General features: G+C 46.6%; 1 protein-coding gene across 3 annotated transcripts; it reads left to right on the forward strand.

The window, feature by feature from the left end:
• Positions 1-1,191: 1,191 nt before the first annotated feature.
• Positions 1,192-18,855, forward strand: TMEM130 (transmembrane protein 130). Of its 3 annotated transcripts, none has more exons than XR_014541417.1 (9): positions 1,192-1,480; positions 5,417-5,716; positions 6,655-6,817; positions 7,924-8,096; positions 9,528-9,612; positions 11,808-12,010; positions 13,446-13,558; positions 14,924-15,202; positions 18,679-18,855. XR_014541417.1 is itself a non-coding variant. In XM_083585299.1 (8 exons), the coding sequence occupies exons 1-8, from the start codon at positions 1,399-1,401 to the stop codon at positions 15,104-15,106; spliced, it is 1,302 nt and encodes a 433-aa protein (XP_083441425.1). In that variant the 5' UTR covers positions 1,192-1,398; the 3' UTR covers positions 15,107-16,014. The 3 variants fall into 3 exon arrangements, 1 of the variants encoding a protein (XP_083441425.1); XR_014541418.1 differs by having other exon boundaries at positions 18,696-18,855; XM_083585299.1 differs by lacking the exon at positions 18,679-18,855 and having other exon boundaries at positions 14,924-16,014.
• Positions 18,856-19,165: the final 310 nt, after the last annotated feature.

Consider the following 19,165-nt stretch of genomic DNA (forward strand, 5'->3'; position numbering starts at 1 on the left):
GAAGAGTAGAGATTATAATTCTACAGTACAATAAATTTTAATTTCACTGCTTTCCTTGAATAAGATCATTTTAGGCACGCCATGCTCAGTCACCCTCAATCTAACACCTGTGATGTGGAGATATTAATATTGACAAGCCTTACAGGGTTGTTGTGTGGATGACTGTAAAGCTACTGTATGTGATACTTTCAGCAACCCAGAGCAGGACTGCAAATCTGACTGGCTGGGGCTGATGGGTAATCCAAAACATCTGTCCTAAAGCATTAGAATATTATTTAACTTTCATATTTAGTCATCATTCATAATTGTATCAAATAAGGTCCTTGTGTGGCAGAATAAATGAAAAAAATACAGAAAACCAAAATCAATTAGAAAAGGAATATGTATAGGAATGTGAATTTTTTATTTTTGAATGTTTGGTATTTAGTTCATTTCCTAAGGATGGAGTGCTAGCAACCTGCATTCTGCATCATACTGGAAATAAAGATGTGACCTGCAACAAAATGTTGCAGTGTAGCGGAGCAGTTCAATGTTCTACTCAGTCAGCCCTGCCCTCTTCCATTCCATCGCCTTTGCCATCCAGTTTGTCATTCCTCCTCCTTCCTACCCCTAATTTTAGGGACAGGTGAATCTGTTGATTTCAGATTTTGCCTATATTCTGTGCTTCCTGTATGTTCTCTAAAACTCAATAAAGTAAAGGTAAAGGTCCTTTACTTTAGGTCCAGTCATGACCTACTCTGGGGTTGCAGCGCTCATCCCGCTTTATTGGCCGAGGGAGCCAGCGTACAGCTTCCAAGTCATGTGGCCAGCATGACTAAGCCACTTCTGGCGAACCAGAGCAGCGCACGGAAACGTCGTTCCGGAGCGGTACCTATTTATCTACTTGCACTTTGACATGCTTTTGAACTGCTAGGTTGGCAGGAGCAGGGACAGAGCAACGGGACCTCACCCTGTTGCAGGGATTCAAACCGCCGACCTTCTGATTGGCAAGTCCCAGGCTCTGTGGTTTAACCCACAGCACCACCCGCGTCCCTCTAAAACTCAATAAACATAATTTATTTAAAAGAAAGAAAGAACAGCAGTTTTCCCCAGCCACAATATTCTTGGGGTTGCCGTTTCTGTATAATATATTTGTTTTGCTTTTAATCTAAAACAAAAACAAACAAACCTAGGAATAACATTTCTGCAGGGATAGGATGCGACCCGCATCTGCAGCGCAGGAACAATGTGCAAGGTGCAGTACAACCAGCTTGCCCTTAGGGGGCAGCACTTGCCATTGATACTTGGCCGTCTCCTCCTTAAGGCGAGCTAGCACAATTGAAGATGAAGCCTGATTGCCGGAGCTAAGCAATTGCCGGAGCCAAGCCGATGACATTTCCTTTGGAAGCTGTTTTCTAAATGGCTCAGACACTTGCCTCTCTGAGCCTCCTCAAGGTAGTTTGCAGTGTGCTGCTCCTTTGTCATGTCAGATCAGCATCAGGTAAGACTGGTCAGCTCTTTATGTCTAAGGGAAGCAATGTGATTTGTATACTCTGAGATGCATACATGCACCGGAGATTTTATTCTGCCAGCATCCCAGCACAAGAGCATGGCTATAAATATCAAGGTGTTTTGGCTGGCATTCAAGGGGCTGCATTAAAATCTAGCGTTCCACATTGCACCGTTCATTTCAATTATATTCCAGACCTCTAGAAGAAGGGCAGGCAAGAATTGCCTTACATCTCAGGGTCCGGTGGGGTTAAAAGATAATAAATGGCACCTGAGTTGGTGGACAGTGACTGTGTGAAGAGCTGGCTTTTCACAGCTCTGAGGTTGATGGCTCTATGGTCTGCTTCTGTGCAAGATGGAAGAAGGCGTGGCAGGAGCTTCTCTCACCCAGGACATTTCCCCATTGGGGGAAAAGAGCGGAAAACAGCAGTTCTACATCAGAAACTTTAATCCTAGGGACAGGGCCTCTGAGAGGAATTTTGAACGTTTGATTTGAACATCTTTGTTTACGCTGCAATACAGATGAGGAGAAAGAATTCACATTGAAACATTATTTTATATTGCAATGCAGTTCAGGCCATCAGAATACATTAGTATTAGTTTTAGAAAGGTAGATAAACTTACTATTCACTTTTTTAAAAATGCTTTTCTGGCCTTTTTGTGGAAAAAAATTCCAATCACCACGTGAAAATTGATTGTCCTGGCAATGTTTGTTTGGTTCAGTAGCCTGGCCAAATCCACAAGATGTTCCTGATTGTAACTCTTTATTAGCTTGCTTTTTGTTAAATGACCTCTTTCCAGAAGCTGCTGCTGCTGCTGGAATTGTTAATAGCATTCTTAAGCTAACGCAAACATTTGGAAACAGCCCGGTCACCGAGTCCGTACTCTGTTAACACGCTGAACAGATCTAATGGCTTTAACTCTACAGTTACAAAATTTGCTTTACGTACAGAGGGCAGATGTCGCCTTTCTTTTCCAAAGTCATCACTATTAAGGTCAGCAAGATATTGCTCTGATAAAGCTCTGGGCTCAAATACGGCCCTTGAAGCCTCTCTCCGTGGCCCTTGGAATTCTTCATGGGCTACACCCACTCCAACAGGCCCTACACCCCTTAAATGTTTTCACCTGGCTGGACTGTGTCCGTTGAACTGTGGTGGCTCTCACTTGCCTGGAACGAAGCCAAAGAGAGGCTGTGTGTGTGTGTGGTGTGTGTGTGTGTGTGAGAGAGAGAGAGAGAGAGAGAGAGGGAAAACACCTCTGGCTTTTGCATGGCTGGTATGTAATCTATTGTACAAAGGTGACTATCACATCAATTTGCTCTGCTCATGTTGGCATCTGGCCCCGTCCACCATTGACGTGTGGCCCCCACATGGTTATGTATGGGGGAATGTGGCCCTCAGGCTGGAAAATGTGTGCCCCGCCCCCGATGCACAGAGGACAGGGGAAATAGTGGTCCAATATTCATTTTATTTATTCATGTGTTTATTGAAATTGAAATACTTTATTGTCACTTGTACAACTTGTATACAGCGAGATTACACGAGCACCCCCCACTCAGCTCTCTTAGTCTTAATTCCCCTCGTTTACTGACGCACACCCACCAAACCCGAAAGTCAATTTCTCTGCTGTTATCTTTTCATTCAGCAGCCTAACAGCCCATGGATAGAAGCTGTTCTTTACCCTGTTGGTGCGACTAATCATGCTTCTATATCTTCTGCCCAAGGGCAGGAGATCCAGAAAGTGCCGGCCAGGGTGTGAATCATCCCTGAGAATTTTCCTCACTCTCCTGAGGCAACATTCTTCCGCTATTTCATCCAGCGGATTCACGGGACAGCCCATAATATATTGTGCTGTATTCACCACCCTCTGTAGGCACTTCCTATCAGTTGATGTCAAAACAGCGTACCACACCGTGATGCAGTATGAAAGGACACTTTCTATTGTGGACCGGTAGAAGGAGATCATCAGATGTTGATTGACATCGTTCTTCCACAATACTCTGAGGAGATGGAGTCTCTGTTGGGCTTTCCTAACCAGCTGGGTTGTATTGATTCTCCAAGTAAGGTCTTCACTGAGATAAACTCCTAGGAATTTAAAGGAAGAGACTCTCTCCACACAGCCCTCCCTGATGTACAGTGGAGCTAGTTCTCCTCTCTTCCTCCGAAAGCCCAACACCATCTCCTTTGTCTTGCTGATATTAAGGTGCAAGTTGTTCCCTAGGCACCATGTAGATATTATAATTCCCATCTTCAAATTATGTCAAGGCAGTATAAAAAATATACCGTACTTTCCCGTGTATAAGACTAGGATTATTATTTTTTTAAAGTTATGTTAAAAATTGGGGGCGTCTTATACATGGATAGTGTATCCCCCCCATTTTCTTAATTTGGAGTCCCCCCCAAAAAAGTGGGTGTCTTATATACAGGGGTGTGTTATACACAGAAAAATACGGTAATAATAAAAGCAGCAAAAAGCAGCATCCATATACCATATACCAATATGTTACGTTCCCTGCCCATTTTTCACCCTCCAAGGTTTGGAACCAAGTGGCAGGAGAGAGTACAGTTTCTTGAAGAGCTGGCTTTAAATAGCTTGCGATTTATCACACTCCTGGATTTGTTCATCACACTGGTGTGTTAATATTTGTCATCAGTTATGGCATGGTAAAGGAACATTAGGAATCCAGGCAATGTGGTACAGTGTATTTATCCTTAGGTGAGAGAGAAAACTCTGCTGAGTCAAAGAACTGGCCTGCTGGTCTCCAGAAGAACATTTTGTGGAAGGTCTTGTAAGCTCAAGGATCCCATTTATCATTTTTTATTATTAACGTTTAACAAAGAAAAGGAAGGCAGGAAGGGGGGGGGAGAATTAAAGGCAATAAAAAACAGAAATAATATATAAATAATACCCATAGCAACCAAAAAAACCCCCCCACCATTCATTCACATTACAGATAAAATAGTCATCAGCACATATGTCTTAAGGTTAACCTCTAAGTTAATAAAAGCCCTCCAGATGTCCAGATCAGTATCAACACAAAATTAACACCAGGCTTGAAGTATAAGTCGCATTTATCATTTGCAGTTTTAAAGCAAGATGAATCCATCCAACTAATGTCTAACCAGTGTTGCTCATTCTCAAGTTGTCGCCTGCCCAGAAAATATTTTGGGTTCAGAAGAAAAATCTACCATTCATTTATTTAAATACAGCGGAACCTTGGTTCTCAAACTTAATCCATTCCTGGAGTCCGTTCGACTCCCTGAAACCATTCGAAAACCAAGGCGCAGCTTCTGATTGGCTGTGGGAGCTTCCTGCACTTGAGCGGAAGCCGTGTCGGACGTTCAGCTTCCGAAAAACGTTTGAAAACTGGAACGCTTACTTCCTGGTTTTCAGTGTTTGGGAGCCAAAGCGTCCAAGTACCAAGGCATTCGAGAACCAAGGTATGACTGTAGTACATGCACAGCTTAATGTCATATTGCATAAGCAGCATTCAGTAGGGATAAAGCATGCATCATAAAATTCACTTAAAAGTAAAACTAGGAGAAATAAAAACTTGAAATGCCTGCTGAAATAATAATAAATCATGAAGTCTTCCCCAAGCCCTGGGAGTTCAACAGGGAGGGGTCCTATTTGTTTGCTGCAGGGCGGAAGTTTTGCAAAACTGGGCCTGCAATGCTGTGTTCACAGCTCCTTGTAGATATGAGCTGTGCATCTGAGCCACAGGGGACCACAAACAGCAACTATGAGCTCCTCTATGGTGTGTCTAGGAAATGAAAACAGATAGTGGTCCTTGCTTTGTTATTGCCATAGCTAAGGCTGCAGTCTTACCTGGATTCCACTGAATTCAACAGGGCTTAAATTTACGTCGAAGTCAGTATGGTTAGGATTGCACTGTGAATTATCGTATACATTGATTTTATTTCTTCAGTCCTGTATGACTTGGACATTACCAGTGACGGCCCCATCACGACAGAAGCACAGGCTACGATTCATTCCACGTTGCGTATGAAGGATGGAGGCAACTCACCCGTTAGTGACCGGAAGTACCATTTCAACTGGGTTTATGCCCCTTTGACTTTGGTAGAGAGCTCCGGGCATGGTGCGGACTCCACAGTTATAGTGACCAGCCCATTTCCTGGAGTCTTTCCTGTTTCCGTTCAGGTGACGCACACAGACTGCTGGCTCTGTCAGACCATTGCAAGAAACCTAACGGTGTTAGAGGTGTCAGGTAAAATGTGCATATTTTATTATGTTTTCCTGTAAGAGAAGGGGGTCTCATACAGTGCTTCTGAAGATGTCCTACAGGGCCAGGTCTAGGTTGAAGGGAGGCAGTATCTGTGGTGGACTCTCCACCCTTGCCTGTGACCTTGTCTACCTGTCCATGACTCACCTGACTAGGGTTTCCTTGATGGCAGTAGCTGGACCTGGGAAGCCACTGGCCATGTTGAACTCCCACTATGTCCAAGAACGTTACAATGCTGGTTCTCCTAGGCGCATCACTTCTCAGACACCTCTCAATCCTTCCTGACTCTGGGACAGCCTTCCCCTGTGACCATTGCCTTTTCAAAAAAAATACTTTCTCAATACAACTCCAAAGCTCATCTCTGTTGCTCACCCACATAATTGATGAGAGCCCTCTGCCATTGCCAGTTCTTGGCTGGGGTGAGCCATGGGACCAACCAGTGGTAAGGACCACACAAGAACCACAGGGTGAACAAAGAAACAGCAAGCCATAAGTCAGGACTAAAGTACTGTATAGTGAAGTTTGGGAGACACAGCCGAGCTAAGGATGACGCTGTTGCATAAGCAACGCTCAGCTGGAACAGGAAGTCCTCTTATATTCCTTCCTGTCTAAGAGGAAGGGTGGACAGAGATATAGAATTGGTCTGTCCAGCTACTTATTGCGGTTGGCTTCCATTCTGCCACTTTTTAGTCTCAGCCAATACTCAGATCTTTTTTTTCTCCTATAAAATGTACTTCCCCCTGATGAGCAACTTAAAGTTTTAGTTGATACCATGTACCAATTAAACTTGATCAAAGCTGGGGAAATCCCAGTATTTGCCTATCCTCAAAAAGAATAAATGAGAGATTTTCTCATTAGATGGGAAGGTCTTTGAGAGAGCTTCAGATGACTAAATATATTCTTTGTATTTTCCCCCCCGACAGAGTTTATAGTAGGGAATCTGTCCATTACCCAAACAGAGGACCATGACAAACTTGACTCCCGATCTCCAACAGGCGCCCTGACCCGGGTATCATTCTTACTTCATGACCCAAGTAATTATTTCGAGTCAGCTTCATTCACTTACAAATGGGATTTTGGAGATGGGTATGTCCCTATTTTTTCTTTCCCTCCCTTTATTTATACAGATTTTAGCAGAGACCATTATTTATATGCCTGCACTAATATATCCTTACCAACAGACCCCCACCACCACCACAAACATCATTTCTCACAAGGTGGACCTCTGAGATCACACTGAATGATAACCACACATAGAGCGCATTGCAGTTATTGAGAATTGAAATTACCAGGCATGAATCACTGTGACTAGACTATCCCTATCCAAGAATAGTCGTAACTGGTGTACCAATCGTAGCTTTTAAAAGGCACTCCAAAGCCCTTAGCTTGCAGTGACAGAGAGGGATCCAGGCACACCGTGGGCTGAGTGATATATGGTTTTCAACATTGCGATATATCACCAGCTAAACATTACGCTATACTGATATATCACGATATCTGAAATAAGAATATGGCTATGAAGAGGCTTTGGCTGGCTTCACGGTTTTTCCCGTATCGTGATTTTTGCATAGCACACACACACACATCATGATTCGCAATATATTGCCAGGTCAAAAATTATGAAACCGATAGCACAATATGGACTTCAAAACAGTTTTGGATGATATATCGATATATCTCCCAGCCCTAGCCCTAGATCTTCATTTCAGAGGGATTGGAACATGTCTAGAATAGACAGCTGGCCAATTTATTTGACGTAAGAGCCACTTAACCACAGTGCCTCTGACCACTAGCCATGCTGGCTATGCTCAGCCTCCACAGCTAGAGACCCTAATGCTTCTGAATACCAGCTGCTGGAGGCCAGAGGATGGGAGGGTCCTTGTATGCTCAGATCCTGCTTGAGGGTTTCTCACAGGCATCTGGTTGGCCACTGGGAGAAGAAGATGCTGGACTAGATGAGCCATTGGCTTGATCCAGGAGGCTCATCTCGTATCCTTAGGGTTCAAACACAGTTTATTGGCCCTGATCCAGTCCACCACTGAATCCATGCAACAGTCCAGATGGCGCATAGTCTCTTCTCACTCAAATGTTAAAGATGCATAGGAAGCAATTCATGAATGAAACCATCAAACAATATGCCCACACACTGTGTGACAAAAATATGATTTCTACTGTTTCCCCATCACCTGCAGAACCGAGATGACAACAGAACACCCCACCGTCTACCACAATTACCCTACTGTTGGGGTTTGCACCGTGCACCTGGAGGTGGCAGCAGAATGGAGACAAGATGGGACCAGGATGGAGCAACGAAGGAAGATGGTCCAGAAAACAGGGCATTTTTCTGCTGCGTTGGAATTGATGGGTAATGGCAGGGAAAAGCTAGTGCTATACTCAGCATCCCTTTTGGTCTGTGAGGAACACAAGGTCAGGAGATCTGATCCGCACAAAAACGTCACCCGAGTCAGCTTGGTCTCCTTTCCTACAGATCAGTGATCACTGACTCCTATTGGGACTGGCAGGGCAAAAGGCAGGGAAAACAACAGTGAGCAGAGCCAGAGCCAACAAATTCTATTTTTCTCCCCATCCCCCTCCTCCCTGCGGAGTTCTACAAGGGCGACACTGAGGCAGAGGAGGAAGGTGGCAGGTAGGACCACTGTTGTAAGAGGTCAGACAAGAGGAGCTGGCCAAGGGCAGCCTGAAATTGGTGGGGCAGCTACAGACTCTTGAGTAGGCTATGGAACAGGAATAGTCCACAGCATTCAGTGTAATGCCGGGTTGGTTCAGAAATCATCATCATCATATATTTTTATTTATACCCCGCCCATCTGGCTGGGTTTCCCCAGCCACTCTGGGCAGCTCCCAACAGAACAATAAAAACATGATAAAAGATCAAGGATTAAAAACTTCCCTAAACAGGGCTGCCTTCAGATGTCTTCTAAAAGTCAGATAGTTGTTTATTTCCTTGACATCTGATGGGAGGGCATTCCACAGGGCGGGAGCCACTACCGAAAAGGCCCTCTGCGCTGGTTCCCTGTAACTTCACTTCTTGCAGTGAGGGAACCCCCAGAAGGCCCTCGGCGCTGGACCTCAGTGAACGATGGGGGTGGAGACACTCCTTCAGGTATACTGGACTGAGGCCGTTTAGGGCTTTCAAGGTCAGCACCAACACTTTAAATTGTGCTCGAAACATACCAGGAGCCAATGTAGGTCTTTCAGGACCGGTGTTATATGGTCTCGGCGGCTGCTCCCAGTCACCAGTCTAGCTTGGCAGAGATCGAAAGACACAATGTTTGTGTGTGTCCTTCCCAAACTGGCCTCAGATGTTCTCACTTGCTGGATTCCAGTTATCTCTGCCCATCGCTAAAATAAAGCGTGTCTAAGCTCAGGCCCACCGGGAAGGAAAAAAGCATTCTTTAGCCTGGGCATTCTTCCCCTCATCTCAGCTGAGAGGATCTGGCTGAGATGTGAGAAAAGCACTTTGCAAATGCTTAACTGTGCTCACTTTGCTGAGCGGGGAGGTTGGGTTCCCTTTGTTAGGAGGTCTATGGCACATTTTGGAGTATTTGCATTTGTTTGCAGATACACAGGTTGTGCATAGGTGGCTGTGCACAGCTTGAACCAAATTCTGTTGGCAACAGAATTAACCCTTAAGTTGCCAGCCGAATGATCCCCGCTGTTGTGCTTCCAATCTTATCCCTCTCAGATTTGCCCAGAATATTAATTACATTAACACCAGCAACGAATGCTCTTCCTTCAAAGCACAAACTTACGGTTCTTAACCTCTCTACCTCAGATGCTGTCAGAGGTATTAACATTGTCGGATCCACAGAGGCTCATGTGATGGAAAACTTAAATTTATCGCTGCATATCCAAGGCAGGTAAGCAGCCAACAAAAAAACAAAAAACCCTATAACAATCATTCTGCTTTCCCTTCTGATCTGCTATTTGCATTCTCCTCTGGGGTTTCCTAGGACAACAGGCACCTCCTGAAGGCATAGGAAACAGGAACTGAAATGTGTATCAGTTGCATCTTAAGGAATTGTCTGGCGAGTGTGTGGTTTGAGGAGCATCCCAAGCGCTGGATTTGGGAGGCTGGATTTGGTGCCTGGGCCCGAGGATTCAAGTTACAAGAAAGGAGTTTCCGATTATAATAATAATAATTGATTATTTATACCCCGCCCATCTGGCTGGGCTTCCCCAGCCACTCTGGGCAGCTTCCAACAAAATATTAAAATACAGTAATGCATCAAACATTAAAAGCTTCCCTAAACAGGGCTGCCTTCAGATGTCTTCTAAAAGTCTGGTAGTTGTTGTTCTCTTTGACATCTGGTGGGAGGGCATTCCACAGGGCAGGCGCCACCACCGAGAAGGCCCTCTGCCTGGTTCCCTGTAACTTGGCTTCTCGCAGTGAGGGAACTGCCAGAAGGCCCTCAGCGCTGGACCTCAGTGTCCGGGTAGAACGATGGGTGTTCTGACTAAACGCCAGGAGGAACTTTCTGAGAGTTAGAGCTGTCCAACAGTGGAACAGTCTCCCTCGAGAGGTGGTGGACTCTCCTTCTTTGGAGGTTATTAAGCAGAGGTTGCATGGACATTTGTCATGGATGATTTAGCTGAGATTCTTGCATTGCAAGGGGGTTGGACTGGATGGCCCTCAGAGGTCCCTTTCATCTCTATGAAATCAAGGGATTATTAGATCAGAAGTAAACACGGCCAAGTGCATTGCTTTCACTGGGTAGACTACGCCCCGGGAAGCAAGCAGCTAACCTCTGAAGGATGAGATAGCTGGTGTTTGCTGTCTGTACGGATGTCCAAAGAGCAGGAATCTGTCCCGAAACGCAGCAGGACAAAGGTCTGTTGTTGACTCTTCTTCAAGACACAACAGTCACATTGCCGGCCAAAATCTGCCACATCAACTCTAAAAACAGTCGCTGAGCTAATGAATCTGGAGCGGCGGCTGTTTTTGGCTCTCTTATCCATTTGCACTGCCAGCCGGGTTGTTACGCTTCTGCTTTGGCAGAGGCAAGAAAATACGTAGTAGAATGTGTGCGTAGGGGAACATAACAAGAGCTCTGCTGGATCAAGCCAATGGCCCATCTAGTCCAGGATCCTGTTCTCACAGTGGCCAACCAGGTGAGATCATCTTCTGACTCCCTCCTTCGTGTGCCCCCTCCGTGAGAGGTCCGGAGGGTGGCAACGCGAGAACGGGGCCTTCTCTGCAGTGGCTCCCCATCTGTGGAATGCTCTCCCCAGGGAAGTTCACCTGGCGTCTTCATTGTACACCTTTAGGTGCCAGGCAAAAATGTTCCTTTTTAACCAGGCCTTTGGTTGACCTGACTGACATCCTATACCCTTTTACCCACGCGGGTGGCGCTGTGGGTAAAACCTCAGTGCCTAGGACTTGCCGATTGTATGGTCAGCGGTTCGAATCTCTGCGGCGGGGTGAGCTCCTGTTGTTCGGTCCCAGCTCCTGCCCACCTAGCAGTTCGAAAGCACCCCTAAGTGCAAGTAGATAAATAGGTACCGCTTTATAGCGGGAAGGTAAACGGCGTTTCCGTGTGCTGCGCTGGTGCTGGCTCGCCAGAGCAGCTTCGTCACGCTGGCCACGTGACCCGGAAGTGTCTTCGGTCGGCGCCAGCTCCCGGCCTCTTGAGCGAGATGAGCGCGCAACCCTAGAGTCGGACACGACTGGCCCGTACGGGCAGGGGTACCTTTACCTTTACCTTTTACCCTTTTAAAATGTGGCTCTTTTTTTGGGGGGGGTGTTATTTAGGTTATTGTTTTGATTTTGATTTTATATATTGTGATCTTTTCTGTACACATTTTACTTGGCTGGAGAGCTGCATTGGAAAATTGAGTCAGCACATGTCAAAAGATCCCAGTGTTTCGGTGCACACATTGTTTTGGAAACTCCCCGTTTGGTAGCCTTGTCTTGAAATGGGAGAGGAATCAAATTTATCCTTTATCCCTACCTGGGAGTAAGTCCCATTTCAGCTTGATTCTGAGTTGGCACGCAGAAAATTGCAGCGCCAGCCACCTAAAGCAGAATAGAGCTTTTGTCCTTCTTTCTTCCCAGCCTGCCTCTCCACTTGTGCTGGTTAATCAAGACCGAATGCGTTCCGCTCGACAGGGACCACTGCCACCTGGTGGCGATGAATGCTACGCACTACAATCTGAGCCACGTCTTCAGGGACGCTGGGCAGTACTGCCTTAGCGTGCGAGTGGAGAATGGGGTCAACATGTTGCAGTCGTACCAGGAGATTCAAGTGAGGCCGTCAGGTGAGAGTTAGGAGAAAAGCTACTCCACAGTTGGAAAGCAGGTGCTATATATATATATATATATATATATATATATATATATATATATATATATGGGGAGAATGTCATTTATAAAAAGTCTCTTGGACACCATTAGGGTGCCTAGAATCCGTTTTCGCTGTCAATTGTTGTCAATTTCCATACAATCGGTATATAGTTCAAGAGCCTATTCACTTCTGAAAATCTTAAATTTTCCTGTAGTGTCTTGTTTATGTTGACCAGCACTTTCTCCCCAAACTTAGTGTGGGACACACTAAAAGCATGTGTTTCAAGGAAGCATTGTCCATATTACATCTCCAACAAAGAGCTACATTAGATAAGGAGTCTGATAGATTATAAATAGTATTTTCTGCTGTATAAGTTTTGGTGTGTGCACCAGTGCTCCTTGCTCCATTTCGACTGGGCCCTTTACATTCCTTCACCTTTTCTCCTCCTGCACAGGATTGTTCAGCGTAATTAGGTGACCCCATTGGGTTCCAATATTATGAGAAAAGGGGCTTAGGTTTATCCACTTCTTCCACCCCTTGCGTAATCCTACACACCTCTCTCTCTCCCTCTCTCCCTCCCCCCTCTCTCTCTCACACACACTTTCCCCTTTTTTTCTCAAGTGCAAAGCCACTACAGTCATACCTCATGTTACGGCCGCTTCAGGTTACATGTTTGCGGGTTGCGGACTGCGGGAAACCCGGAAGTACCGGAACAGGCTACTTCCGGGTTTTGCTGCTCGCACATGCGCAGAAGCGCCAAATCACGCCTGCGCAGACGTGGTGCTTTAGGATGCGAAAGCTGCGGGTTGCGGACGTGCCTCCGTCATGGATTATGTCCACAACCCGAGGTTCCACTGTAATTCCATAAGCTTCTCTAGGGAGGGAGTTGCTCTAACCGCCCAACCATTTTGGTTCCCCTTTCCTACACCTTTCCCAGATCTACAACAGGAGTGCAAGGAACCCTCTGGCCCAGGAGCCAATGTGGCCTCCATGCCTCTCTACATGAGCCCTCAGAACTCTTCCCACGAGCCCTGCTGCATACCCTGAGCATTTTTGTCTACCTGGAATTCCTCACTGAATTCTGATTACACTTCTCTGGACGGCAGCTAGAGAAGGGCGTGTGAATGTGTGTGGAAACTCACCCTGCTGTACCAAAGTCAAATGTGCATAGGTTGCTCCACCCACTCTGGCATCTGGCCCCGCCCCCCACCACTGGCACGTGGCCCTCAGAAGGTTCCCAGAAGGCAATGCGGCCCTCGGGCTGGGGGGGGGGGAATTCACACTGCTCCTTTTTGAGTTGTGGCAACAGGAGCTGGACATAGAAGCCCAAATGTGGTCATACACCTTAGATTCGAACAAAGGCGTTGAGATGTTTCCTGTTATAAGCACCCTCCTTCTCTCTTCTCCAGGCATCCACCCAGCTTTCTTAGCGCTGCCTTGCATCACCCTCTTATCAGCCATGCTGGGATTAGCTGCCTACGTGACGTTCCGGAGCAGCGCACAGCAAAAGGATCTTGTGGAGGTACTTCCGTAAAGGATGCTATGCTCACACTGGAGGCCGAGGAACCCAAGCCAAATTTAATCTTACTTGCATCACAAGCAGGGCCTGCAATGAAATGTTGCTTCGTTGAGCACAGCTGCCACTCTGTTCCATTCCTCAAATCATGTTTGGGTCCGAGGCCAGATCCCACAGAGCAGGCAGCCAGGTCACACTCTGTATGACCCTAGGCTACCTGAGAGGAGACTGAGCCTTTTAAAGCATCTGCCCCACAAACCACCTCCTCTAGGCTCCACCCTCTTGTGCATGACATTAGTGTCTTAAAGAGGCCAACTCTCTGGCCTGAAGGCAGGTCATTCCTCCTTCACTCCATAGCCTTCTAGTGCACTCTCAGCTGCGCCACCCGACTGGTGATGTGCGCCGGGAGGCATGTGGCTTCTCAAGCTTGGGGAAACACACCCTCAAAGGTCCTGGCTCAGGCATGAGAGCTTGCTCCCATGGGCTCCTGTTTATCAGTCCCAGGCTCAGTGGTCTCTTGGGTATGACTCCATAACTGGAGACTCTGCAGCCCCTGACTCTGACCCTTGATCGCTGCTAGATCCTGTGGTCCTGACACCCCATGTTCCTGGATGTTCCCCCTGTTAGGATCGTCCTACTCTCATGTAGGACCCTGGCAGAGACACATGCCTGACTGGCATATTCTCTCCCTCCTGGTCAGTCGTTCGGGAGCTTCAAAAGCTTTCTTCAGCCCAAACATCACAGCAACCAATGCCAACAGACATCGGCACACTTACGATCCTGCAGAGTATTGGCAGTTTGCGTAACAGAACTCAGCATCGCAGCATTTTGGCTAATCTACTTTTACTTACATATAATAAACTCGGAGCATTCTGACTTAGCTCCTTCCTCTTTCTCATCAGAGAGCAAAGAGAGAAAGAACAAAGGACAATAGTCCTACATTCCAGAACACAGTAGTGCAAAACTTCCTGTCTCCGTCACTTCCCACTCTGTGGAATGAAAACATACACCGTCATGTGATAGACAACAATCTCATGACTGCAAACACAGAGCAAGAATCCTAACGCTCCCCACCAACAGTGAGTCAGGCCAGGCTGAGAGGCAGTGACTGGACCAAGGTCACCAGTGAGCTTCATGGCCGAGTTGGGATTTGAACCCTGGTCTCCCAGGTTTCGAATCCAGCACAGTAGCCGCCACCCTACATAATTCTTCACAGAATTAGATGCATTGCTGAATGCATCTGGCTGTTTTCCAAAAATGCAAACTTACAAGTATACTTAAACTTCTCTAAGCCTTTATGGGGAGGGTTGGTTTGTCACCTGAGACATTATTGGAACCAGCTTTTGTCTTCCCCGTTGTTGAAACGCACAGGTTGCCGATTTTGACTTCTCCCCAACGTCCGACACCTCACCTTCTGGCTCCAAGTGGAACTGCCGTCAAATGTGTTGTGAAACCTGCTGCCTCTGGCCATCTCAGGAGTCTTGCGAGACGATCCGAGAGCATCACCGCCTCCTGCGCCCTTTGCGTGAGCCAGTGAAAATGTACACCATGTGAAGAACAGGAGCTTTGTTTGTCATATACTGCTGCTGGCTTGGCCTTCTCCTGTCCGCCTCCTCTCATCTCCATGCAGGGGTGCTGCATGGACAATCCGTATCTTTTGCTGGTGCATGAAAAGTTGACATCTGTGCTAGGGCCCTGGGTTGCAGATTATTTCACCAGGTCACCCAAAAAGAGCAGACTTGGATCTGCACTATGAATGCATTCCTATGCAGCAGGGATGGGGGAGCCTCAGCCCTTTGGGCCAAATGTGGCCCTGCAGGTATCTCCTCTGTCTGGCCCTTGGAACTGCTCCGCACCTTCCTTAAGTGCTTTTGCCTTGCTGGATTTTGCCCTAGAACTTCCACAATGCCTCTTGCTTGCCTAGATGAAGAGATGTGCTTGCGTGTGTGAAGCATGCCTGAAATGCACCTGTTGCCAGATGGTAAGAGCCATTGTGCTGCTCCACCTCTGCTCATGCCCACTTTTGCCGCTGGCCACAGCTACCTCAGACATGCAGACTCTGGAAAGGCTGTCCCCAGGGACTGTGTCCCTGCAGCTGAAAAAGGTTCCCCACTAGGGCTGGGCGATGTATCGACATACAGTGGTACCTTGGTTCTCAAACTTAATCCATTCCGGAAGTCCGTTCCAAAACCAAAGCGTTCCAAAACCAAGGCACGCTTTCCTATAGAAAGTAATGCAAAATGGATTAATCTGTTCCAGACTTTTAAAAACAACCCCTAAAACAGCACTTTAACATGAATTTTGCTATCTAACGTATGGTCACCAGATTTTTTTCAATGAATCCGGGGACACATTTTTCTTTTCTTTCTTTCTTTCTTTCTTTCTTTCTTTTTCTTTTCTTTTCTTTTTTTTTTTTTTTTTTTTGAAGCTGAGTAGCAACAGGGAGTCAGTAGTGGGGATGGTGAGGCAAACAAAAACGCAAAAGAAATAGCAAAAACAGACAGACCTCAGTGTAGCACTGAAAATGGAAGCATAACACTCAAAACAGAAGTGTGCCACACAAAACAGAAGTGTGGCACTCAGATCAGAAGTGTAACACTCAAAACGGAGTACGCAAACCAAAACACTTACTTCCGGGTTTGCAGTGTTTGGGTTCCAATTTGTTTGAGTACCAAGGCGTTTGAGAACCAAAGTACCACTGTAGTGTCCAAAACCGGTTTCATAACTTTTGGGTTGGCAATCTATCGCGAAACATGATGTGTGTGTGTGTGTGTGTTATGCAAAAATCACAATGTGGGGAAAACTGTGAAGCCAACCAATGCCTCAATGTAGCTCCATCCTTATTTCAGACCTCATGATATATCGGTATACATTGTGATGTTTGGCTGGCAATATATCACGATGTTGAAAACCGGATATCGCCCAGTCCTACCCACTGCTAATATGCAGGCTTACTGAGAAGCAAGTTCAACTGAGCTGAGTAAGACATACTCCACAGGAGGTGCTTTCAGGATTGTAGTCTAAAATGGCAGGTTTTGTTTTTGTTTGTTTTTAAAGAAAATAAATGTACGCTCTATCTATCTCACACATATATATGGCACTCATATTGTGTAAGTTTCACACTTTAGTCAGAACTTTGAATGATTTTATTTGTAGGATTGGGAGGGGTGAGGAATGTGATTTTGCTGGCATTTTAATTTGCACTTTTTTGAATGGAGAAGCCAGCTAAAACACAGCTACCCTTTGGAATTTGCGTGTCTCCAAATCTTGCAGCTCTGTTCTGCAACAAAGAAGTGTGTACAGCAGTGAAAACGGCATACAGAAATGCATTCTGTTAGGGAGTTGTTTGCAAAAAAGAAGAAGTGCGGCTTAATCAAAGTTGCTGTCAGGGAATCAGGAGCAGGAGCACTGGGGAGAGAGGATTGGGAGAGCGAAGGGGAAGAATCCGAGGGCAGCGTAGGGGAGTATGACAGTGGCCCGAGAGATTCCATGAGCTTCTCCAGCAAATCAGAAGATTCCCAGAAGGGGGCGCCGATGGTCAGGGCAAGAGGGGTCCCAGGGGGGACGCACCAGAAACAAGGAGCCAGAGGGGAACCCCAAAGCAGCAGTGGAGGATCAGGACCAGTTTCCCCACCAGAGCGTAGTGGGGGGGAGGAGTCACATGTGTCAGAAGCAGTGTCTCCTCCAGAGAGGGAGTCAGGGCTGACCACGCCTCCAACGGAGGGGAGGTCAGTTGCAGCTAGCCCCCCCGATGGGGGAAGCAGTGACAGCAGCAGTGGAACGGTCAGGAGGAAAGCTGCTGGCTGGGCGCGCGCGCCAAGTTCAAATGTGCAGGCGCGCGGAACAGCAGGAGACCCGGATGGGGAACCAGCTCCTAAAGCCCGCCGGAGGGAGGGAGAAGGCTCAGGGGAATCAGCGGGAGAAGAGGCTAGAAAGGGCGGAACCCCGGCGGGCAGGCAGACCCAGAGGAGGAAGGAGCAGCGGAGAAGGTGGAGCAAGGCTAGAATCTTAAATTGGTGTCAAGGGGGAGGAGACTCAGACGGAGCATCAGTGGTCTGAGACTTTGGACGTGGGGCTGCGCGCTGCGGCTCTGGAAGTGAAACTGAACTTCAATAAAGACTTTTATACTTAACAACGAAGCAGCGTTGGTCCTTTGTGAGCTGGGACCTAGGGTAGCTCTGACAGTTGCGTACAAGGATGTGTTTATTAGGGTAAAATCGCACGTAAAATGCTGCTGAATTTTCATGAGGATTTTTTTGTTGTTGTTGTTAGCAAATGGCTGCAGATATGAACTGAATGTATGACTGGAATACTGAGAAACAGAAGGAAACAAAAACTGACAGATCCATCCATCCCTATTGCATGTGTTCCTCTGCAACCCATGAGATATACTTGACCATCATGTTTTGTTTTGGTTTTTCCATTTTCAGCCAAAATCTTAAAGGGGGACCGTGTCCACTCCCTCTGCCTTTCTACATGTGTGCCTTTGGATTGCCAATCAATATGCTATGTATCTGAAGGAAACTTCTATTTCCCTCCTTCCTTCTGTCATGGAACCCAAGGTGGCTTGGTTCCTGGATGGTCAGCTGTCCAGGGACTGACCAGACCCAGACCTGCGTAGCTTGAGCAAGGTGATAGCCTCATTTTCCTCTTCCCAACAAACCAGACATCCTGCTTCTTAACTTGCCTTTTGCCTCAGTTATATTAATTATATTCATAAAAGGCATCTAGCAACTACAATTTCACTGGTAGATCTCACTTTAAAAGAAGGGCACTTCCAGACACTGCTTTGATAATGGCACAAAATCAGAAGGCACTTCAATGAAGAGGTAACTTCTACCACCAGCTCTGCCGGTCTACTGCGCCTCTCCTCAGGCATATTGGCAGGCGTCCGTTTGTACTGCTGCAATCAGAATAGGGATAGGAGGTCCATTGCGAAAGAAAGAAAGAAAGAAAGAAAGAAAGAAAGAAAGAAAGAAAGAAAAGGAAATGGTACCAGAGCCGAGGGGGAAAGCTGCCATCTGGTAACTTACTTCCTTGTAGCAGGAAACAAGGGCTGTGTTGAGGATGTTATATGGCTGTCAAGCCTGCAAGCTGTAGAAATGTTGTTTATACTTAACATAAAGATGTCACATTTCAAAAGAAGACCTTGAAGTGCATTCTGGGATGTGCATTTCCAGCAAGGAAGGCAACCACCAGAGATTCCCTCTGACGCCCGTCACAAACAAAAACAGAATAGGCTCTGCCACCTCTGTTTTACCACTCACTGCCTCAATAAAGCAAGTTCTGGTGCCCTTAAAAAATTGTGTGCAAGTTACTTTTTGGCAGAAAGAGGATACCAGAAGGGGGAATACCACTTTTAACTTCTTAGTTTAGGGCTTGATGTCCTTGAGGTCTACCCTGATGCCTCTGAAGCCTTTGGACCTCCTTCATCATGTGGTAGATGGGGCTGTTACCTTCTCCTCCCTTGAGCTGAAACCATAGAGCCTAAAGAGGAAGTTAGGAGGATGTTCTTTTCCCACTTCCATTTTGGCTTCTTTGCTTCTTTTCAAAGCCCAGGTCCGGCTTACTGAATCCGACTTGTACCCGGATTCCTTGGATAAGCAAAGTGTG

Source organism: Podarcis filfolensis, assembly GCF_964270895.1.
Source record: "Podarcis filfolensis genome assembly, chromosome: 14".
NCBI lineage: Eukaryota > Metazoa > Chordata > Lepidosauria > Squamata > Lacertidae > Podarcis > Podarcis filfolensis.

What these genes read in the sequence shown, in the direction of transcription:
- TMEM130 (XM_083585299.1), top strand. Translation starts at nt 1,399, where the DNA reads ATGGCTCAGACACTTGCCTCTCTGAGCCTCCTCAAGGTAGTTTGCAGT. An exon ending in AAATGGGATTTTGGAGATGG is followed by an intron (nt 6,818 to 7,923) that starts GTATGTCCCTAT and finishes CATCACCTGCAG; the next exon opens with AACCGAGATGACAACAGAAC. An exon ending in GATTCAAGTGAGGCCGTCAG is followed by an intron (nt 12,011 to 13,445) that starts GTGAGAGTTAGG and finishes TCTCTTCTCCAG; the next exon opens with GCATCCACCCAGCTTTCTTA.